This window comes from Haematobia irritans, chromosome 5 (genome assembly GCF_050003625.1).
Source record: "Haematobia irritans isolate KBUSLIRL chromosome 5, ASM5000362v1, whole genome shotgun sequence".
Classification (NCBI taxonomy): domain Eukaryota; kingdom Metazoa; phylum Arthropoda; class Insecta; order Diptera; family Muscidae; genus Haematobia; species Haematobia irritans.
The window spans coordinates 97,163,248-97,188,669 of NC_134401.1; the positions used below are offsets into that span (position 1 = coordinate 97,163,248).

Consider the following 25,422-nt stretch of genomic DNA (forward strand, 5'->3'; position numbering starts at 1 on the left):
ATACCTATCTTTCGTCCGATTTACACTCATATAACCACCTAGGTCAAAATTTTACTCCAATTTACTAGAAATTGTGCGCAGGGAATGGAAGTAACATTTTTACTATGCATGCCAGATTTAGTTGAAATTAGTTCAGATTTAGATATAGCTGTCCCAGCAAAAAAATTTGGAAGTTATTCCAAAGGCACAACTTTAAAAGCACTTCCAGAAGATGCACTCCCAATGATGTTCTTTATTTTAACTACTCAGGAAGTTATTTTAATTCAATTTTTATAACTTGGTTTTTTCATACTTTTAATGGGTAATTTTAACTTTTTATACACTGCGCCACACTGTGGAACAGGGTATTATAAGTTAGTGCATATGTTTGTAACACACAGAAGGAGACGAGATAGACACATGGTGCCACCGTGGTGCAATGGTTAGCATGCCCGCCTTGCATACACAAGGTCGTGGGTTCGATTCCTGCTTCGACCGAACACCAAAAAATTTTTCAGCGGTGGATTATCCCACCTCAGTAATGCTGGTGACATTTCTGAGGGTTTTCAAAGCTTCTCTAAGTGGTTTCACTGCAATGTGGAACGCCGTTCGGACTCGGCTATAAAAAGGAGGTCCCTTGTCATTGAGCTTAACATGGAATCGGGCAGCACTCAGTGATAAGAGAGAAGTTCACCAATGTGGTATCACAATGGACTGAATAGTCTAAGTGAGCCTGATACCTAACCTAACCTAACCTAACCTAACCTAGACACATGGTGTCTTTGGCAATAATGCTCAGGGTGGATCCCTGAGTCGACATAACCATGTCCGTCTGTCTGTGAACACATTTTTGTGATCAAAGTCTATATCGCAATTTAAGTCCAATCGCCTTCAAATTTGGCACATGTTCCTAATTTGGGTCAGAATAGAACCCTATTGATTTTGGGAGAAATCGGTTCAGATTTAGATATAGCTCCCATATATATCTTTGGCCCGATATGCACTTATATGGCCCCAGAAGCCAGATTTTTGACCGAATTTGGTAAAATTTTGCACTAGGAGTACAAATTGTAGTATAGTCAAATTTTATTGAAATCGGTTCAGATTCAGATATAGCTCCCATATATATCTTTCGCCCGATACGGACTAATATGGTCCTAAAAGCCAGAGTTTTGGCCCAATTTGGTTGAAATTTTGCACAGGGAGTAGATTTAGCATTGTAGCTTTGCATGCCCAGAAGCCAGAGTTTTATCCCGATTAGCTTGAAATTTTGCACAAGGAATATAATTGGTGAAATTGTCATGTGTGTCAGATTTGATTGAAATCGGTTCATATTTAGATATAGCTTCCGTATATATTTTTCGCCCGATATGGACTTATATGGCCCCAGAAGCCAGTGTTGTGGCCCAATTTGGTTGAAATTTTGCACTAGGAGTACAATTAGTAATATAGCCATGTGTGCCAAATTTTATTGAAATCGGTTCAGATTTAGATATAGCTCCCATATATAAGTTTTTCTAATTTCGACAAAAATGGTCAAAATACCAACATTTTCCTTGTTATATCGCCACTGCTTAGTCGAAAAGTTGTAAAAATGACTCCAATTTTCCTAAACTTCTAATACATATATATCGAGCGATAAGTCATAAATAAACTTTTGCGAAGTTTCCTTATAATTGATTCAGATTTAAATGTTTCCCATATTTTTTTACTAAAATTGTGTTCCACCCTAGTGCATTAGCCAACTTAAATTTTGAGTCTATAGATTTTATAAAAGTCTATCAAATTCTGTCCAATTCGAGTGATATTTAAATGTATGTATTTGGGACAAACCTTTATATATAGCACCCAACACATTTGACGGATGTGATATGGTATCGAAAATTCAGATCTATAAAGTGGAGCAGGGTATAATATAGTCGCCCTCGCCCGACTTTAGACTTTCCTTACTTGTTTTGTTTCAAATAGATTAAAAACAGAATAAGAATTCATAAAATGGTACAAATCACAGAATTTTTTAATTACATTCAAAACATTGAATTCGGATCACACCTACAGAAGTGATGCAAATTCACCACGGAGGCCAAAGTTACATTTCGAAAATGTTGAAGTTTTGCACAGAATGTGCAACAATTATATAGGTCCTAACAAATTTGAAGGTGTTAAGATGGTATCAAAAATTTTGGTATACACAGTGGTGAAGGGTATAATATAGTCGGCCCCACCCGACTTTAGATTTTCCTCACTTGTTTTATTTTGTAAGTGTCTCATGCACATTAAACGTATAACAAACAATATTCCTTTCCTTCGAAAATTCATAACGTTATTTAAATATTATTTTAACTGAATAAAATTTTTTCTACAGTGAACTTTTTCTTTTGAAAACTTATGTGCTTACAAAATTTTCTATCGAAAAATTCAGATTAATTTTAAAAGGCCTGATATGATTAACGTTTTAAAGGCATACAAATTCCGATTGCTATTTTATGTCAACTTGGGTGCTGGTTTTATAATTTAATGTACGATTAGGGATCATGGGGACACTGGAGAAAATTTTACAAAATATATTTGATTAAGCAAAGCTATTGAAATGTACTAAGAAAAATATTCACCAACAATGAAAGATTAAGCAACCGGTATTTTGGGACACACAATCTTCATACTACTAAAGGCAAATTTCTTTAAAATAAAGACATTTTAATTTTAAACAAGTCTATACGGCCGCAAGTTCGGCAAGGCCGAATCTTATGTACCCTCTACCATGGATTGCGTAGCAACTTCTACTGAAGATTGTCATCCACAATGGAATTACTTGGGTTGCGGTATCACTTGCCGGTGGCAAGGTATCTTAAAACTTCCTAACACCGTCTTCTAAATTGCAAGCTAGTCCATAAACTAAAAAAGGCCGATTAAATATGTATATAATAAAGTTTGACAAAATTTTCTATAGAAATAAAATTTTGATAAAAGTTTCTATAGAAATAAAATGTTGACAACATTTTCTATAGAAGTAAAATTTGGACAAAATTTTCTATAGAAATAAAATTTTGTCTAAATTTCCTACAGAAATAAAACATTGACAAAATCTTCTATAGAAATAAAATGTTGACAAAATTTTCTAAAGAATTAAAATTTTGACAACATTTTCTATAGAAATAAAATTTTGCCAAAATTTTCTATAGAAATAAAATTTTGCTAAAATTTTCTATAGAAATAAAATTTGACAAAATTTTCTATAGGAATAAAATTTTGACAAAATTTTGGTAGATTATTTTTGGCTCGAGTGGCAACCATGATTATGAACCAATATGGACCAATTTTTGTGTGATTGGGGATCGGCTATATATAACTATAAACCTATATGGACCAATTTTGGCATGGTTATTAGCGGCCACATACTAACACCACGTTGCAAATTTCAACCGGATCGATTCTGAAATCAAATCTGGGGAACGGTTTATATGGGGGCTGTATATAATTATGGACCGATATGGACCAATTTTTGCATGGTTCTTAGAGACCATATAACACCACGTCCCAAATTTCAACCGAATCGGATAAATTTTGCTCCTCCAAGAGGTTCCGGAGGTCAAATCTGGGGATCGGTTTATATGGAGGCTCTATATAATTATGGACCGATGGTGGGCCAATTCTTGGATGGTTGTTAGAGACCATATACTAACACCACGTACCAAATTTCAACCGGATCGGATGAATTTTGCTCCTCTAAGAGGCTCCGGAGGTCAAATCTGGGGATCGGTTTATATGGGGGCTATATATAATTATGGACCGATATGGACCAATTTTCGTTAGAGACCATACACTTACACCATGTACCAAATTTCAGCCAGATCGGATGCACGGTATAAAAAAGGCCGATTAAATTCGTAAATAATTCAGTGTGACAAAATTTTCTATAGCAATAAAATTTGAGAAAATGTTCTATAGAAATAAAATTTTGACAAACTTTTCTATTTCTGTGTTATAGCAAAATTTGACAAAATTTTCTATAGAAATAAAATTTTGGTAAATTATTTTTGGGGATCGGCTATATATAACTATAGACCGACATGGACAAATTTTGACATTTCACCACGTACCAAATTTCAACCGGTTCGGATGAATTTTGGTCGCCCAATAGCTCCGGAAGTCAAATCTGGGATTAAATGGGGGTTATATAATTAAGACTGGCATGGGCCAATTTTTGCATGGTTGTTAGAGACCATATACTAACACTGCGTACCAAATTTCAACCGAATGGCTTGAATTTTGCTCTTCCACGAGGCTCTGGAGGTCAAATCTAGGGATCGATTTATATGGGGGCTATATATAATTATGGACCGATGTGGACCAATTTTTGCATGGTTGTTAGAGACCATATACTAACACCACACACCAAATTTCAACCGGATCGGATGAAATTTGCTTCTCTTAGATGCTCCGCAAGCCAAATCTGGGGATCGGTTTATATGGGGGCTACATATAATTATGAACCGATGTGGACCAATTCTTGCATAGTTGTTACAAACCATATACTTAAATCAAATACCAAATTTCAGCCGGATCGGATGAAATTTGCTTCTCTTAGTTGCTCCGCAAGCCAAATCTGGGGATCGGCTAAATGGGGGCTATATATAATGTGGACCAATTTTTGCATGGTTGTTAGATACCATATACTAATATCACATATCAACCGGATCGGATGAAATTTGCTTCTCTTTGAGGCTCCGAAAGCCAAATCTGGGGATCGGTTTATATGGGGGCTATACATAATTATGGACCGATGTGGACCAATTTTTATATGGTTGTTAGAGACCATATATTAACACCATGAACCAACTTTCAGCCGGACCGGATGAAATTTGATTCTCTTAGAGGATCCGCAAGCCAAATCTGCGGGTCCGTTTATATGGGGGCTATACGTAAAAGAGGACCGATATGGCCCATTTGCAATACCATCCGACCTACATCAATAACCAACTACTTGTGCCGAGTTTCAAGTCGAGAGCTTGTTTCATTCGGAAGTTAGTGTGATTTCAACAGACGGACATGCTTAGATCGACCCAGAACTTCACCACGACCCAGAACATATATACTTTATGGGGTCTTAGAGCAATATTTCGATGTGTTACAAACGGAATGACGGTGTTGATATACTCCCCATCCTATGGTGGAGGGTATAAAAAATATAAAATTTATTGTCATATCAGCTTGCCTTCAAAAAATGAAAATGGGAGTTCTGTCACCATGTATTTATGAACGAAAATTTATTTTTAGGTACTCAAGTGATTGGGCGGTAGATAAATATGAAGGTGAACCATCTTCATCATTTCTATATTTATGGGGTATATTGTCCAAATCAGTGATGAACTCTTATGAGAGCGAAACATTTAGGCCCGAGGCCTCACGGAACGATTTCACAATTGTAGAAAAAAGTCTTAGCCCAGCTGAGTAAAATTGTAAATTAGCGCTTGGATCCCCAAAATAAAATCCTTTATCCGTTTCCAGTCCAAGCACTTAATTTATTTTTCATGGAAATCATTATTGCAAACCTGATTTCATTTGCTGCATGGATTAAAAAAAAAAGTCCCCACAAAAATCCTCAAATTTATGAAAATTCCCCACCAAATCCCCATGTCACCCAACTCAAAATTTTCATCTCCATCCACAAGAAATATCCCCAATTTGGGGAAAATCCCCAATACTGGAAACTCTGTATGGTCATAAAAATGCATATCGGGCGAAAGATATATATGGGAGCTTTATCTAAATCTGAACCGATTTCTTCCAACGACCAAAACACATACCTATGCCAAATTTGCTTGGACGATTGGACTAAACCTGCCACCTAGACTTTGATCGCAAAAATGTGTTCACAGACATACGGACATGGCTAGGTCGACTCAGGGCCCGGCCATTAGCATTATTGCCAAAGTCACCATGTGTCTATCTCGTCTCCTTATGGGTGTTGCAAACATATGCACTAGCTTATAATATAATATGTCATTTAATTTCCACTTAGTTTCCATGAATTTTTGCTTCAGTGTATACATGCTAATTGATTTTTTACATATTAATCCTCATGACTATATTTTCCATAGTATTTAAGCACATCAATTAATTTCAACATAATATTTGATCAACTATTCTCTAGTCAATAGATTCCATTTATTAAAATCTTACTAATGCATAGCCATAAATTCCCTTTGGTCATGATATACTGAATAATTGCCACAATGATGCCTGATTCCACAAATGTATAGATGTGTAAACATTAAATGCTTATTAATTGAAAACAACCAATGAACACAAGAGTTCTGACTTGTATGGACACAAATATTAGAAAATCATTTGTATCTCAATAGAAAAAGAAATTTTACAATTTTTAGGTTTTAGGGGCATTATATAGGCTATAGCAATGAAATATCTTAAACAAGTAAGTAAAGTAGAAAGTCGGGCGGGGTCGACTATATCATACCCTAAACCACCATTACAGAATTAGTAATCATAAGCATTTGTGGGGTAACATATAGGTCTGGGAGATAAACCGCAGTTGCATATTTAAGAAAATTAAGGGGTACATATCTATGGGTGCTTTATGTTAATCTGACTAAAGCTCATAACTTAGAATATAAATTTGTATTACCACCACGGTTGGCACAGTTGGTAGAATTCTACCCACCGGGAGCCACCGTGGTGCAATGGTTAGCATGCCCGCCTTGCATACACAAGGTCGTGGGTTCGATTCCTGCTACGACCGAACACCAAAAAGTTTTTCAGCGGTGGATTATCTCACCTCAGTAATGCTGGTGACATTTCTGAGGGTTTCAAAGCTTCTCTAAGTGGTTTCACTGGAATGTGGAACGCCGTTCGGACTCGGCTATAAAAAGGAGGTCCCTTGTCATTGAGCTTAACATGGAATCGGGCAGCTCTCAGTGATAAGAGAGAAGTTCACCACTGTGGTATCACAATGGACTGAATAGTCTAAGTGAGCCTGATACATCGGGCTGCCACATAACCTAACCTAATCTACCCAAAATAGTAATCTTTGTTGTTAAATCTCTATAAAAATTAAATTTTGGAAAAAGTTTCTATAAACAAATTTTTGTGAGAAATTTTTCTATAGAAATAAAATGTTGAATTTTGAGAAAAAATTCCACAGAAATAAAATTTTGAGAAAATTTTTTATAGAAATAATATTTTGAAAAAAATTCTATAGAAATACAATTTTGACACAATGTTCTATAGAAATAAAATCTTGACAAATTTTTCTACAGGAATAAAGTTTACCACACATTGTTAAAGATCAAGCCTTGCCGGCTTCTAATTTCCTCCTCTAGAGCCACCAAAATGTAAAAATTATTACAAATTGTGTTGAGTGAAAATGTCCTACATTGTGGCCCTACGAGACGCTAAATATTAGAAAACCCCTAAATATAGGGAATTTCCCCTACTTCTAGCAACACTGGCTGTGTTGATATTGCACCTACGGAGTTAGTATGCCACTAATATTGAGCCCATTATTAAACAAGTAAGTAAAGTAGAAAGTCGGGCGGGGCCGACTATATCATACCCTAAACCACATATATGTTACACATGGGGTAACATATAGGTCTGGGAGATAAACCGTAGTTGCATATTTAAGAAAATTAAGGGGTACATGTCTATGGGTGCTTTGTGTTAATCTGACTATAGCTCATAGTCAATGTTGCCAGGGAAAATGTTCGGTTTACCCTACAAGGACAAAAAAGTTCCCTACTTTCCCATACATTCCCAAACAATTTTCCCTACTATATTTTTCGTTAAATTTAAAAAATTTTACAAAACAAAAATGGTTCTAAGTACTTTATTATCTTAAAACATGAATATGCAACGTATATAACTTAGAATATAAATTTGTATTACCACCACGGTTGCCACAGTTGGTAGAATTCTACCCAAAATAGTAATCTTTGTTGTTAAATCTCTATAAAAATAAAATTTTGGAAAAAGTTTTTATAAACAAATTTTTGTAAGAAATTTTTCTATAGAAATAAAATTTTGACAATAAGTTCTATAGAAATAAAATTTTGAGAAAAAATTCCACAGAAATATAATTTTGAGAAAATTTTTTATAGAAATAATATTTTGAATAGAAATAAAATCTTGACAAATTTTTCTACAGGAATAAAGTTTACCACACATTGTTAAAGATCAAGCCTTGCCGGCTTCTAATTTCCTCCTCTAGAGCCACCAAAATGTAAAAATTATTACAAATTGTGTTGAGTAAAAATGTCCTACATTGTGGCCCTACGTCCCTACAAGACGCTATATATTAGAAAAACCCTACATAAAGGGAATTTCCCCTACTTCTAGCAACACTGGATGTAGTTGATATTGCACCTACGGAGTTAGTGTGCCACTAATATTGAGCCCATTATTAAAAAAAAGAAAATCGTTAAATTAGTGTGGGTAATAAATACAAATTTGTAAAAATCGAGTAATATTCTTATGTAAGAGATACAAGTACGTATAAGTACGATCGGCTAGTATATCAAAATTTGAAATTTGTGTAACATTGTTTATTAAATAATAGTATTATGGCCAAATTTGGGAAAATCGAGCGATGCATATATATGTAAGCTATATCTAAATCTGAACAAATTTGCATAATATTTTGCGGGTTTGATTAATACCACAAAATGTTATCTTGTGCAAGATTTGAGTAAGATGAGTTAAGAAATGAAGCCTGTATGGTCAAACATAAGGTTATTAGGGGCGAATTTTTCAAAATCGGGTGATACATATATGGGAGCTATATCTACATCTGAACCGATTTCGATGAAATTTTGCACCTATAGTTAGTACTATAGAGGACTAGATCTAGCCCATTTTTAGTAAGATCGGTTAATAAATAAGGGTTCTATGGCCAAATTTGGGAAAATCGGGCTATACATATATATGGGAGCTATATCTAAATCTGAACCGATTTCGATGATTTTTTGCACATATAGTGAGTGCTATAGAAGATTATATTTAGCCAACTTTTAGTAAGATCGGTTGATAAATAAAGGTTTTGTGGCTAAATTTGGGAAAATCGGACGATACATATATATGAGAGCTATATCTAAATATGAACCGATTTGGATGAAATTTTGCAAACTTGAAGGGCGATGGAAAAGATTACATTTTGCCAAATTTGGTGACGATCCGTTTGAAAAAACACCCAACGTGACCTCATTTGTCGAAATCGGGCGATACATATATATGGGAGCTATATCTAAATTTGATCCGATTTCTTCCAAATTCAATAGCGTTTGTCCTTGTACCCAAAAACTCCCTGTACCAAATTTCATCAAAATCGGTTAATAATTGCGACCAGAATCCTGTGAACAACAAATACATGGACAGACGGACGGACGGACACCAAGCGCTAGACCGAATCAGGAGGTGATTCTGAGTCGATCGGTATATATTTTATGGCGTCTAAAATCAATATTTCTGGTAGGCACATTTTTTGGCCGATCAAACTTATTATATAGGGTATAAAAATTTATAATATTCTGGGCAGAGATGGTCTGTATCAAACATTTTAAGGTTTGCGACTGTCGCAAAGTTGTAAACGTCACATACACGTCGTAAATGTAGAAAAACTAGCAAACGTCGCAAACTCCAAATACTTCAGACCCTTCAGATAGGCAGCGAATGATATCCAAGATGATGATATATGCGAAGAAGTTTCAATTCTCAGGAATGTTCATAAAATTATTAACGAGTTTAAAATACTTGAGAATATAGTTATTTCAATTGGAAATTTGAAGCCAAAATTACTATAAACTACTCGATGGTGCAGTAAACGTGACGGTCGGTACTCGCTCATAGTTAACCTTTCACAAATTACTGCAGAAACTGGAAGGAAGGAAAACTACTTATTGCTGTTGCTGTTTAGAAAAAATTTTATAAAATCACTTTTTGGCTTATTAGAACCAATTTCCATACTAATTAAAAAATTTCAAAATTGTAGCTAGTCATTCGTTGATGCAGCTAAAGCTTGGTCCACGAAAACCAAGAATAGTTTCAAGTTATGAATGAGAGATGTAAATCTAGTAGAGTTTTGAATAAATACAATATAGGACATTTTTTGCATACCTTTTATCGGGGAGCTTAACTAAATTAAATTAAAAAATATTCACAATTTCTTTAATTCCAAATTAGGTTTTCTACACTAGGTTTACGACTTTTGCGACATACGTATTATACCGTCGTAAACGTATGTCGCAAAAGTCACAGTTTGCGACAGGCCAACCCTGATTCTGGGGTCGGTTTATATGGGGGCTATACGTAAAAGTGGTCCGATATAGCCCATTTGCAATACCATGTAACCTACATAACAACTACTTATGCCAAGTTTCAAGTCGATAGCTTGTTTCGTTCGTGATTTCAACAGACTGTCGGACGAACGGACATGCTTAGATCGACTCAGAATTTCACCACGACTCAGAATATATACTTTATGCGGCCTTAGGACAATACTTCGATGTGTTACAAACGGAATGGCAAAGTTTATATACCACCCCCATCCTATGTTGGTGGGTATAAAAAAGAGAATTGGTTCCTAAAATTGTCTTTACTTCAATTCTCCGCATCTTTGGCTTGGAATCAATACCAAAATCTTTAGTTAAAAGACAAAATCTTTGGAACAAGACATGATTTCTTTTCATTGTAGAGGGGCTATACCTTACAGTGATCGGATATGAATCATGTGCAATAGCAGGCTACATCAATGACAGATACTTGTGTCAAGTTCCAAACTGATATCTTTTTTGGTTCGGAGGTTGGCGTGATTTCAACAGACGGACGGATGGACACCTCTACATTGAACCACGACGAATTATTCGGAACTAATTTATTTGCAAATTCAATTAAGATTTTAAGTGATAAAATTGAGTGACATTTTTTTCTTGGTACTTACGAGTAGTTTTTTTTTTCTCTCACATAATACTTACCGATGTTTATGATGTTTACGTTTTGTACTATCACTTGGAATTATTTTTTCGAGGTCATCATTTTTATCCGATTCCATTTGCAGTTGCATATCATAAGCGTAATCTTCCGTATAAGGATATTGTCTGCTTTCACCCAAATGGATCAGGACCATGCCATGGCATATTTAACATTTGGAGAGTGTACGGGGCGAAGAGTGGTGTGGTTATTTTTCCAGACATTCATATACAACCAATCGTCAAAAGAATTGTTGCAAATCATTCATCCGTAAACGAAGCGGATGGGCAAGGGAAATTCACAGCAATCATTTCACCAGAATTCATCATCCATTTCAATTGAGTGAAAGGATGTGCAGCATTTTGAACATGTGAAAAGTTCATAAAGAATAAAAATTAAAAACAAACAAAATGAGAATCAGATTCAGAAAACGGTAGATACAAAGAAACAAGAAAATACTCAAAGTCAATTAATTTTTTAAAGAACTGACAATGAACTACTCCAGGGAACAAGATTGCCCTGGGTATCTGATGAAGATGTAATTAATAATGACATAAAATTCTCAATGGATTGGAAATTTTTATGTAATTTTCATTACTGATATTGTTTTTCAAAAGTATTGAGCATTCATTTTCATATTAATTTTAAAAGTGTCCATGGTCTTTGGTGATTTATGTCCATGGTCTTTGGTGATTTATAAGCACTGGGAATAGAAATGAAAGTTATACCTTTGGATTTACTTACATTGGATCATTAGGTGGCATACTAAGTATACAGTGTTGCAAACCGCTCGATGCTGGATATACCAGTACTGGATCGGAACAGCGATGATAACGTTCTGTAATATAAATTGATTTTGAGAATTAGTGAACATGTGATAATTGACAAATACAAATAGCCTTAAATTCGGCTGGGCCGAATACTAAAAATACCCGCACTGGATAAAAGCATGTCCGATTTGTCGTTACACTAAAAATTTTGTTATTGATTCTGAACAAAAGAAGCGTAGAATTGAGGTAAAAATACTTGTAAGACACAACCCTCTTTTGATTTTCAGTTTTGCGTACTTGACTCTAGGAAACAAATTTTAATCTATTTGTGTTTTCAGCTTTTTTCACGGTGCTAACAAAGTCCTTTAAAAGTGTGTTAACGACAACTGAAATTTTCAAATTCAGTCTCAACTTCCTATGGAAACTATTATATATTAAAAAACCAGTAAGGAAAGTCTAAAGTCGGGCGGGGCCCACTATATTATACCCTGCACCACTTTGTAGATCTAAATTTTCGATACCATATCACATCTGTCAAATGTGTTGGGGGCTATATATAAAGGTTTGTCCCAAATACATACAATTAAATATCACTCGATCTGGACCGAATTAGATAGACTTCTACAAAATCTATAGACTCAAAATTTAAGTCGGCTAATGCAATAGGGTGGAACACAATGTTAGTAAAATAATATGGGAAACATTTAAATCTGAAGCAATTTTAAGGAAACTTTGCAAAAGTTTATTTATGATTTATCGCTCGATATATATGTATTAGAAGTTTAGGAAAATTAGAGTCATTTTTACAACTTTTCGACTAAGTAGTGGCGATTTTACAAGGAAATTGTTGGTATTTTGACCATTTTTGTCGAAATCAGAAAAACATATATATGGGAGCTATATCTAAATCTGAACCGATTTCAACCAAATTTGGCACGCATATCTACAATGCTAATTCTACTCTCTGTGCAAAACTTCAACTAAATCGGAGTTAAAAATTGGCCTCTGTGGTCAAATGAGTGTAAATCGGGCGAAAGCTATATATGGGAGATATATCTAAATCTGAACCGATTTCAACCAAATTTGGCACGCATAGCTACAATGCTAATTCTACTCCCTGTGCAAAATTTCAACTAAATCGGAGCAAAAAATTGGCCTCTGTGGCCATATGAGTGTAAATCGGGCGAAAGCTATATATGGGAGCTATATCTAAATCTGAACCGATTTGGCTGATATTTTGCAAGTATTTCGAGACCCATAAAATATTCGGATGTACGGAATTTGAGGAAGATCGGTTGATATACACGCCGATTATGACCAGATCGGTGAAAAATATATATGGCAGCTATATCTAAATCTGAACCGATTTTTTCCAAAATCAATAGGGATCGTCTTTGAGCCGAAAGACGACCCTATACCAAATTGTAGGACAATCGGACTAAAATTGCGAGCTGTACTTTGCACACAAAAATACATCAATAGACAGACAGACAGACAGACAGACAGACAGACAGACAGATAGACATACAGACAGACAGACAGACAGACAGACAGACGGACATCGCTAAATCGACTCAGAATTTAATTCTAAGGTTGGTTGGTCTATGATTACTCCTTCTTGGCGTTACATACAAATGCACAAACTTATTATACCCTGTACCACAGTAGTGGTGAAGGGTATAAAAAGAAGAAATATATGGCCGTAAGTTCGGCAGGACCGAATCTTATGTACCCTCCACACAGACGAAAAATACTGTTTTTCATATGTTTCGGTGTAAAAATTATATGTTTGCACTGAAATTTTTAGCACATTATTCTTAAGTGCAAGTATATAATGTTCATAAACTACACTAATAGAAACCAGTAAGGAAAGTCTAAAGTCGGGCGGGGCCGACTATATTATACCCTGCACCACTTTGTAGATCTAAATTTTCGATACCATATCACATCCGTCAAATGTGTTTGGGGCTATATATAAAGGTTTGTCCCAAATACATACATTTAAATATCACTCGATCTGGAAGAATTTGATAGACTTCTACAAAATCTATAGACTCAAAATTTAAGTCGGCTAATGCACTAGGGTGGAACACAATGTTAGTAAAAAACCAGTAAGGAAAGTCTAAAGTCGGGCGGGGCCGACTATATTATACCCTGCACCACTTTGTAGATCTAAATTTTCGATACCATATCACATCCGTCAAATGTGTTTGGGGCTATATATAAAGGTTTGTCCCAAATACATACATTTAAATATCACTCGATCTGGAAGAATTTGATAGACTTCTACAAAATCTATAGACTCAAAATTTAAGTCGGCTAATGCACTAGGGTGGAACACAATGTTAGTAAAAAACCAGTAAGGAAAGTCTAAAGTCGGGCGGGGCCGACTATATTATACCCTGCACCACTTTGTAGATCTAAATTTTCGATACCATATCACATCCGTCAAATGTGTTTGGGGCTATATATAAAGGTTTGTCCCAACTACATACATTTAAATATCACTCGATCTGGAAGAATTTGATAGACTTCTACAAAATCTATAGACTCAAAATTTAAGTCGGCTAATGCACTAGGGTGGAACACAATGTTAGTAAAAAAAAAATATGGGAAACATTTAAATCTGAAGCAATTTTAAGGAAACTTTGCAAAAGTTTATTTATGATTTATCGCTCGATATATATGTATTAGAAGTTTAGGAAAATTAGAGTCATTTTTACAACTTTGCGACTAAGCAGTGGCGATTTTACAAGGAAATTGTTGGTATTTTGACCATTTTTGTCGAAATCAGAAAAACATATATATGGGAGCTATATCTAAATCTGAACCGATTTCAACCAAATTTGGCACGCATAGTTACAATGCTAATTCTACTCCCTGTGCAAAATTTCAACTAAATCGGAGTTAAAAATTGGCCTCTGTGGTCATATGAGTGTAAATCGGGCGAAAGCTTTATATGGGAGATATATCCAAATCTGAACCGATTTCAAGCAAATTTGGCACGCATAGTTACAACGCTAATTCTACTCCCTGTGCAAAATTTCAACTAAATCGGAGCAAAAAATTGGCCTCTGTGGGCAAATGAGTGTAAATCGGGCGAAAGCTATATATGGGAGCTATATCTAAATCTGAACCGATTTGGATGATATTTTGCAAGTTTTTCGAGACTCATAAAATATTGGGATGTACGGAATTTGAGGAAGATCGGTTGATATACACGCCAATTATGACCAGATCGGTGAAAAATATATATGACAGCTATATCTAAATCTGAACCGATTTTTTCCAAAATCAATAGGGATCGTCTTTGAGCCGAAACAGGACCCCATACCAAATTTTAGGACAATCGGACTAAAACTGCGAGCTGTACTTTGCACACAAAAATACATCAACAGACAGACAGACAGACGGACAGACAGACAGACAGACGGACATCGGTAAATCGACTCAGAATTTAATTCTAAGTCGATCGGTATACTAAACGATGGGTCTCAGACTTTTCCTTCTTGGCGTTACATACAAATGCACAAACTTATTATACCCTGTACCACAGTAGTGGTGAAGGGTATAAAAAGAAGAAATATATGGCCGTAAGTTCGGCAAGACCGAATCTTATGTACCCTCCACACAGACGAAAAATACTGTTTTTCATATGTTTAGGTGTAAAAACTATATGTTTGGCACTCAAATTTTTAGCACATTATTTTTAAGTGCAAGTATATAATGTTCATAAACTACACTAATAGAAACAAGTAAGTAAAGTCTAAAGTCGGGCGTGGCCGATTATATTATACCCTTCACCACTATGTAGGCCAAAATTTGTGTTACCATCTCAACTACTTCACATTTGCTGGAAGCTATATAAAGGAGACAATTTTTTTACTTCTACAAAATCTCTAGAATTAAAATTTAAATCGGCTAACGCTATCCAGTTAATTGTAGGAAACTTCCATTGAAAATGGGTCTAAAATGTGTAACAGTCTACTATATTTCCCCAACTCTGGTGTACGTATATATGGAAGCTATATATAATCTGAACCGATTTTGACTAAATTGTACATGATAGTTTGAATAATAATTCTGCTATCTATGCGGAATTTCACGTAAATGGGAGTATAACTTTGGCCCCCCTGGTCATATGAGTGCAAATCGGACGGAAGATATATATGGGAGCCATATCTAAATCTGATCCGATTTCAACGAAATTTGGCACAATTACCGATACTACTAAACGTACTCCTTGTGCGAAATTTCAAGCAAATCACGGCAAAACCCTGGATTTTGAGGCCATATAAGTTCAAATCGGACGAAAGATATATATGGGAGCTATATCTAAATCTGAATCGATTTTGACCATATTTGGTACATACAATAGTATCGTTAAAAGTACCGCTTGTGCAAAATTTGAAGTAAGTCAGGGCAAAACTCTGGCTTTTGAGACCATATAAGTCCAAATCGGGCGAAAGATATATATGTGAGCTATATCTAAATCTGAACCGATTTTAACAAAATTTGACACACTTAACGATACTATTAAACGTACCCGTTGTGCAAAATTTGAAGCAAATCACGGTAAAACTCTGGATTTTGTGGCCATATAAGTTCAAATCGGACGAAAGATATATATGGGAGCTATATCTAAATTTGAACCGATTTCAATCAAATTTACCAAGCATTGGTAGAATGCCAATTCTACCCTCTGTGCAAAATTTCACAAAGATCGGTGGTAAACTTTGGCCTCTGTGGTCATATGAGTCTAAATCGGACGAAATATATATATATGGGAGCTATATCTAAATCTGAACCGATTTGGCTGATATTTTGCAAGATTTTCGAGATTCGTAAAATATTTGGATGTACGGTATATCAAGAAAATCGGTTGTGAAACACGCTAACTATGACCAAATCGGGGATAAATATATATGACATCTATATCTAAATCTGAACCGATTTTTTCCAAAACCAATAGCGATTGTCTCTGCCCCAAGAAACGGCCCTATGCCAAATTTGAGGACGATCGGACTTAAATTGCGAGCTGTACTTTGTGCACAAAATTACATATACAGACAGACGGACGGACAGACAGACGGACATCGCTAAATCCACTCAGAATTTAATTCTAAGCCGATCGGTATACTAAAAGATGGGTCTCTTACCACTACTTCTTGGCGTTACATACAAATGCACAAACTTATTATACCCTGTACCACAGTAGTGGTGAAGGGTATAAAAATTGCATTTTACAATCGTGAACGAACGTTGTCAAAATGAAACGGAAACGTTCACAATAAAAGTCAAAACGGAATGTTCACGATTTTGTCCACGGGCGTTCACGACTTCATGAACGGCATTCGTTTTTCTTTGGCCATGAAAAGTCTTAAAATAATCGTTAGACGTTGTTATGCCAACTCCGCCGTTGGTGCAATGTGCTAAGGCGACTGTTAACGTGTATCGTGCAGGCAACACAGGCTCGAGTCACGGTAGCGAAAATATTTTTTTTAATTTAGTTCATAAATTCGCAACCATTACGTTTTCAGATCATGAACGCTGGTTGTTGTTTTGAGAACGTATGGTGTCATTTTTACGTTGTCAGATTGACCCCATCTGTTCTCGGTTTGACAACGCATGTGTGATGATTCACTTTCATGAACGGATCGTTTCGAAATGATTTTCTCTATGGGTGTAGTATAACATAATTGGGACATGTCGCATGTTAATATTATAGAATATATTGTATTTGTAAAAATGGCAATGGAGATAGATATCGAAAGACATCAAGGTAACATAGTGAGAATTCACCAATGTGGTATCACAATGGACTGAATAGTTTAACCCTCTAATGCCCAAGCCTGCCTTAGGCGGGCTTCATTTAATAAGGAAGCCTTTAGTAAAACACACCTTAAGACAACAAAAATGTGCAAAATAAAAAGAAAACTTATTTGAAACTATTCAAAAGGCTTTGCAGCATATGCTGAATTTTACGGTATAAATTTTTCTTGTAATCAGCTGGCAAAAAAAATGGGGCATTAGAGGGTTAAGTGAGCCTGATACATCGGGCTGCCACCTAACCTAACGTAGTGAGAATATTAAATGAGAATGATGCTCTGCTTGAGAGGCATATTTTTTTATATTTAACCAATTAAGTTTTATATAGAGGAGCCCATAAATAATTATGAGCCAAGATTATCATGGTATTTAGAGGGCCAAGTTTCAATCGTATCGGATGAAATTTACACTGCTAAAGCTTGGGAAATCAAATCCGCCAATTTTTGCATGGTTGTTAAAGGACATGTACTAACACATGTACCAAAATTCAAATGGATCGGATGAAATTGGGTCCTTCTAGAGGACCGATGTTCGGACCAAATGGAATTTGGTTGGTTTTGGTCCATTTTAGTCAAATCAGTAACTGTTTCAAAATTTTATATAAAAAAAATTCGGCAAATTTTCTGTAGAAATAAAATATTAAAATAAATTATAGAAATAAAATTTTAACAAAATTTTCTATAGAAATAAAATTTTGCCAAAATTTTGTACAGAAATAAACATTGAAGAAAAATTGTATAAATACAAAATTATGCAAAAATTTTGTATAGGAAGAAAATTTTGTAAAAATTTGTTAGGAAGAAAATTTTGTATAGAAATAAAATTTTTTAGAAAAAAGAAATTTTAACGACATTTTCTATAGATATGAAATTTTGACAAAATTTCCCAATGAACTAAAATTTTAACAAAGTTTCTACAAAAATAAAATGTTGTCAAATTTTTCTGTAGAAATAAAATTTTGACGACATTTTCTATAGAAGTAAAATTGTGACAAAATTTTCTATTGGAATAAAATTTCCCACAAAATTTTCTATAGAAATAAAGTTTTGACAAAAATTTCTACAGAAATAAAATTTTGACAAAATTTTCTATTAAAATAAAATTTTGCCAAAATTTTCTATAGAAATAAAATTTTGTCGAAATTTTCTACAGAAATAAAATTTTGTTAACATTTTCTATAGAAATAAAATTTTGCTAAAATTTTCTATAAAAATAAAATTTTGACAAATTTTTCTATAGAAATAAAAATTTTGAATTGAAATAAAAATTTGCACAAATTTTTATAGAAGTAAAATTTTGGAAACGTTTTAAGTTTTAAATGATATTAATTTAATTTGGAAAAATCCGCTGGTACGAATTTTGGTCCAATTTTGGAAAAATTTTGGGCCAAAATAAAAATTTATTGTGGCAACGCTGATTATGGATCTATGTGGACCGATTTTTAACCGGATCGCATTAAATTTCCTCTTCCAAGAGGCTTCGGTTGTCAAATTTCAAGCGAATCGCATAAAATTTGACCTTGCAAGAGCGTCCGCAAGAGAAATCTGGGGGTCGGTTTATGTGGGGGCTATATCTGACAGTGGCCCGACATGGCCCATTTGCAATATCATCTGACCTACATCAATAACAACTACTTATACCAAGTTTCAAGTCGATAGCTTGTTAGAGTAATTTACACAGACGGACGGACTACCGGACAGACAGAAGGAAATTGCTAGATCGACTAAGAATTTCACCACGACTCAGAATATAATATTTCGCTGTGTTACAAACGGAATGACAAAGTTATTATACCACCCTTCCTATGGTGGATGGTATAAAAATACAGACAGACGGATATCGCTAAATAGACTCAGAACTTAATTCTAAGACGATCGATATACTAAATGGTGGATTTCTGACTGGTCCTTCATGGCTATACCATATAGTATAAATATATTCCATTAACATTTACTTACTGTATTTCCTCTTTTTGCGGCGGTACTCATCATCACTGCCACTCTGACCCGATGGAATGATGTGCGGCTTGAAGTGTTGCTTATCTTTTGGCCGCGATGAAGATTTCGTTGTTGTACAACATCCAGTTGGACCAATACTCGATCCTGTAGATGTTGAGGTCATGCGATGTAATTTCGCTGTATCATCGGGCATTGCAGTGGTGGTTACAATGGCTCCATTTAATGTGGACACCTCCAAGGGGCGTTCACCAGCATATAGGCTACGATTTATGGGAAATGCAGAAGATGAAGGCACACCAACGACACCATCCCCACCAGCTAGAGTTGACGACGCAGCTGTCTCGATCACAGGATATTGTTGCGGCAGTTCTGAACTTGTGGCCATGGTGACAATATGCAAAGATTGCATTGACGATTTTGTGGCTCCTTGGGGTGTTGACACAATGGCTGGGGTTGTTGATTCTTGGGATTTTATGGGGCGTATGGCTGAGGGTATTGGGGATTTTGTGGCTAATTTGAAACTATCTATTAACATTTTGTGCTTATTATTGCTTGCAAGATGTAATTGCTGGAGTTCAGCGATTGGAAGATTATGTGTTGGCAGCTCTCGTGGCGATGAGAGGGCCACCGGTGATGGTTGGGCTGTTTCACAGGGTGGTGGTGGTGGTGGAGGCCGTGTACGCCCATTGCCCAAAGCCACTAGGATTCCAGTACTTTTCGATTTGAAACGATCATTGATGGACACAGGCTTTCCTGTGGGTAAGATAAGCTCTGCGGTTCGAAATCCCCCCGTGGGGCTAGATGTCATCCCAGCCAGCGACAGAGAATCACTTTGATTAAGTAAAGTGCTCACAGTTAAATTGGCACTATCCTCCGAGGTATTTTGCCTAGAGATATTACGCGATTCAAAGAGGCTATCGGTATAGGAAAGTTGATTGGGCAAGAAGCGTCGTTTCTGTTGTGTCTGCTGTCGGGCTTGTCCCATAGGCTCCGGCATATCAATTACAGTTGAAGGCAATGGCTCAATGATATTTATGGGTGGTTGTCCACTAGCCGAGCTATTGGTGGCCATAGATAGGACTTTAGTAACGGGTGGAGACATGGGAGCATGGACCATGGTCTTAATCACATGCCTCGAAGGTAATATGGGGCTGCATTGGGCACTTATGGATTTGGCATCCAAGATACGTTGACGTTTGGCAGCAGCCTTTCGTCGATCATAGATTATGGCATCTGGTATAATTTCGGCAGCTCCAAAACTCACAGTACACCGGGAACTGGCAAACGAAAGACTCTCTATACTATCACGTAGCGAGGTTAGACTGTCATCGCCCAAGGTGTTGGAATTGAGACGAGCCCCAGAACCATTACCATAGCCACTGGCCAAAGAGGTGGTATCACATGTGGGATCTCTGGACTTAACTACGGCATCACGTATCGTTGCATCATCAGCCCTGAGACCGTTGTTAAAGGCTTTGGAGTCCGGAGAGGAGCTGGATGTATGGCATACATCCGATGGGGTACCATGGGTTTGGGCCATAACCAAAACATGGCGTTTAACAATTTTTCCCGAAGAATTGCTTAGAGTACTGGTAATGCTATCATCAGCCCCACCGCTTTGTATGTGAGCAAGGGATTGCTGTTGTGATGGTGGCGGATGGGGCTGGGACTGAGATTGAGACTCAGAACTGGCAGTGTTCGATTTAGATTTAGATTTGGCACCAGAAAGGGGAGATCCCAAACGTGAAGAATTTAAACTAGGACTCTTCTCATGAATGGAAGTGCTCTCCTGGTGTTTTGCTGCTGAATCCTTTTTTGTTATGGCAGTTTTCGAAGATGATCGCTTTACACATTTCTGTGGTGTTGTAGGTTCTGAGTGGGCCTGCAAAACCTCTTGGCTAGCCATGGGATCACTAAGCACTGAACTTTTACGCGAATCCACACTGCTGAAAAGACGTTTGGCCAAGAATATTCGCCCTATGGATTTACGTTTCAGACGTTTATTGCGCTTACGCTCTTCACAATCACGTTTCATGGCTTGCATTTTCTTTTCCAATAGAGAATTGAAAACGAGTTCATAGGTAACGGCTCTACGATAATCATCCAGATCGGGCATACCTGTGGTAGAGACAGCCTTATCGGATTTGCTTTGCATCTCGGGCAATGTAACAGCATCTCCAGCTTTTTGGGCCAAATCCTCGGGATAAGCAATATTTTCTTGATCCGCTATCTCCAGGGGCATTTGAAGACTTGGCCCCTTTTTGGCCATAGTCTCCGTTTCGGGATTCCCCTCCAATGGTGTGACATTTGTGTCTTCGTTCATTTTTGGATTTTTTGTTGTTTGATTTGTGAGTCACTACACTACCCTCAGACCTCGCACACTGCTCTGCTGCTTAAATACTATAATAATTTATCCAGACTATGGGTAAACATTTGACAAATCCCTTGCCGCGAGTCAGAGTCGAGGTTTTGTTTACGTTGACGACTTTGTAAGCTCCAGCGTTTATTTACGGATAATATTAGCAATGACAATAGAAGCAACCACAACAACTTTGTTGTCGTATTGTGGTTTAACAATGGCACTTTGATTGATAACCAAGATAATGATGCTATTGCTACCAACGGCGACGACGACGATGATGATGATTGCGGTGATGATGATGCTCGTTTGACTGGTGCTTCTAGGCTTGAGACCAGTCGATGATAGCCTAGCAGCAGCAATGGGTTTGAGTGTGGATTTTGGATTGATTGCAAATTTTTTTGTCCTTTTTCTTCTCTGTTCGATATTGTGGAGGGGTCTCTGTTCAACATTTTCCATTGATTTTGCATACCATAGGCATCGAGAATACATATGATGATGACACCAATGATGAGTATACAGATGTTGGCTCTTTTTCTTCGGCTGGTGTTGGGACTGAGGCAAATGATGCCGCCGCTAATGAAAATGTAAATATTTGCTTTGATTTTTGATATTCACGCAAACAAAACATATTGACAATGTTCAGGCTCATCATATTTGGGGCCACCATCATCCATATCAACCACACAACTCAATTTCATGTGTGAACATGTGTGGGGGGTAACAGAAGATTTCAATTTTTCTATCTCCTTAAAATGTTCATATGACATAAATCGTCTCTTTCTTTCTCCTTCTCTTTAGTTGTGACAATATGCACTACTTGGGTGTGCGTATATGTGCGAGCGAGTGTGTGGCCTTACAAGAGCCTTAATGTTGATTGTACATTGGTGAGAATTGTTTTGTTTTGCTTTTTTTTTTTGTTTTATATGCTTTCTTATTTCCTCTCTTTTATTTTGATGTTGTTGTTGTGATTGTAATCTTCTTGGCTATTGTCTTGTTGAGGCTTTGAAGATTGGAAAAATACTTAAGTGTTGTGCTCGTTATGGCTTTGTAATATCTGTAAGAGCCGGAAAGAGAGAGAGAGAGAAAAAAAATGAAAGGTATAAATGGTCGAGTTAATAGTAACAGAAATCAATACTGTAGATTATGACAAGGAAAATTATTAAATATGGACAATGCTGCCAGCATTTTCTAGCTCATGTTCCCAAATCATAGTACTTTGATCACCAAAAATTACCAATTTAAACCGAAATTACAAACAAAACAACCCAAACAATTGTAATGGGTCTTTCTACATTTATTGCAATAACAATTGTAACAGGTTGGCTGATAAGTCCCCGGTCTAACAAAAAAAAACACTTTTTTTTGTCAAAATTCGTTTCTATTATTCAACATAGTTCCCTTCAAGAGCGATAAAACGATTATAACGACCTTCCAATTTTTTGATACCATTTTGGTAGTACTCCTTCGGTTTTGCCTCAAAATAGGCGTCAGTTTCGGCGACCACCTCTTCATTTCAGCCAAATTTTTTCCCTGCGAGCATCCTTTTGAGGTCTGAGAACAAGAAAAAGTCGCTGGGGGCCAGATCTGGAGAATACGGTGGGTGGGGAAGCAATTCGAAGCCCAATTCATGAATTTTTGCCATCGTTCTCAATGACTTGAGGCACGGTGCCTTGTCTTGGTGGAACAACACTTTTTTCTTCTTCATATGGGGTCGTTTTGCCGCGATTTCGACCTTCAAACGCTCCAATAACGCCATATAATAGTAACCGTTGATGGGTTTTCCCATCTCAAGATAATCGATAAACATTATTCCATGCGCATCCCAAAAAACAGAGGCCATTACTTTGTCAGCGGGCTTTTGAGTCTTTCCACGCTTCGGAGACGGTTCACCGGTCGCTGTCCACTCAGCCGACTGTCGATTGGACTCAGGAGTGTAGTGATGGAGCCATGTTTCATCCATTGTCACATATCGACGAAAAAACTCGGGTGTATTACGAGTTAACAGCTGCAAACACCGCTCAGAATCATCAACACGTTGTTGTTTTTGGTCAAATGTAAGCTCGCGCGGCACCCATTTTGCACAGAGCTTCCGCATATCGAAATATTGATGAATGATATGACCAACACGTTCCTTTGATATCTTTAAGGCCCCGATCAACTTCAATTGATCAATCTCGATCAACTTCAAAATCATTTGTGGATTTTTTGATGTTTTCGTCGGTAACCACCTCTTTCGGGCGTCCACTGCGTTCACCGCCCCCCTTGCTCATTTCACCACGCTTGGATTTTGCATACCAATCAATTATTGTTGATTTCCCTGGGGCAGAGTCCGGAAACTCATTATCAAGCCAAGTTTTTGCTTCCACCGTATTTTTTCCCTTCAGAAAACAGTATTTTATCAAAACACGAAATTCCTTTTTTGCCATTTTTTTCACAATAACAAAAGTTGCTCTCACAAACTGATTGACTTACAGACGTCAAATTTTGACATGAATCATTTGAAGGTTGGTACTATATAAAAATAATATGCATTTAATACTAGCGACGCCATCTATGTGCCAGACCGGGGAATTATCAGCCAACCTGTTATCATCCAACCTTTTATATAGGAGTTATACCAAAACATGGACCGAAACACACAATTTTCGACACACTTATTTGCGGTCCTAAAATACCTCTAGATTTCCAATTTCAGGCAAATCCGTTTAATTGAAAATATATCAAAACCTGGACCGATATATCTCATCTTCGAACTTGGCCTGCGTGCAGACAAAAGATGAAGGTTAGCTTAGTTGGCATCCCGATGTATCAGGCTCACTTAGACTATTCAGTCCATTGTGATACCACATTGGTGAACTTCTCTCTTATCACTGAGTGCTGCCCGATTCCATGTTAAGCTCAATGACAAGGGACCTCCTTTTTATAGCCGAGTCCGAACGGCGTTCCACATTGCAGTAAAACCACTTAGAGAAGATTTGAAACCCTCAGAAATGTCACCAGCATTACTGAGGTGGGATAATTCACCGTTGAAAAACTTTTTGGTGTTCGGTCGAAGCAGGAATCGAACCCATGACCCCCATCACCATTCTATGGTGGTGGGTATAAAAAGCCAGAGTAAATACATACATAAACGTACAATATCTATAAATCGTTATGAACCGATATGTACCAATTTTACATAGTAGGTTAAAGTGGCAGCCCGATTAAATTTCAGGCTCATTTAGACTATTCAGTCCATTGTGATTTTACATAGTAATTAGAGGGCCATATTCCAACCGCTTCAGATGAAATTTATTTCTTTATATGGTAGCTATATATGAGCTATGAAACGAAATGGATCAATTTTTGTACGGTAGTTAGAGTGCGTATACTAACATGCCGTACTAAATTTTTATGTTTAGTTCAATCCCTCTGCCGTACATACTGCTAATAATAAATGCACATAACATCACAAGCATTCATCATAACCCCCACCCATTATATGCATAGTCAAGTAAGAAGTTTATATTATTTATATTGGTAATGAACTTTATTGGTAATATAC

General features: G+C 36.5%; 1 protein-coding gene across 1 annotated transcript in view; it reads right to left on the reverse strand.

Moving 5' to 3' along the window:
* Positions 1 to 21,861, reverse strand: part of LOC142237745 (uncharacterized) — a 55,004-nt gene extending 33,143 nt beyond the window's left edge. The window contains exons 1-3 of the mRNA XM_075309139.1: positions 19,517 to 21,861; positions 11,704 to 11,797; positions 10,965 to 11,087 (exon numbers count right to left, since the gene is read on the reverse strand). Of these exons, the coding sequence (XP_075165254.1) occupies positions 10,965 to 11,087; positions 11,704 to 11,797; positions 19,517 to 21,839 (2,540 nt within the window). The 5' untranslated portion in view covers positions 21,840 to 21,861. The remainder of the gene's footprint in view (positions 1 to 10,964; positions 11,088 to 11,703; positions 11,798 to 19,516) is intronic.
* Positions 21,862 to 25,422: the final 3,561 nt, after the last annotated feature.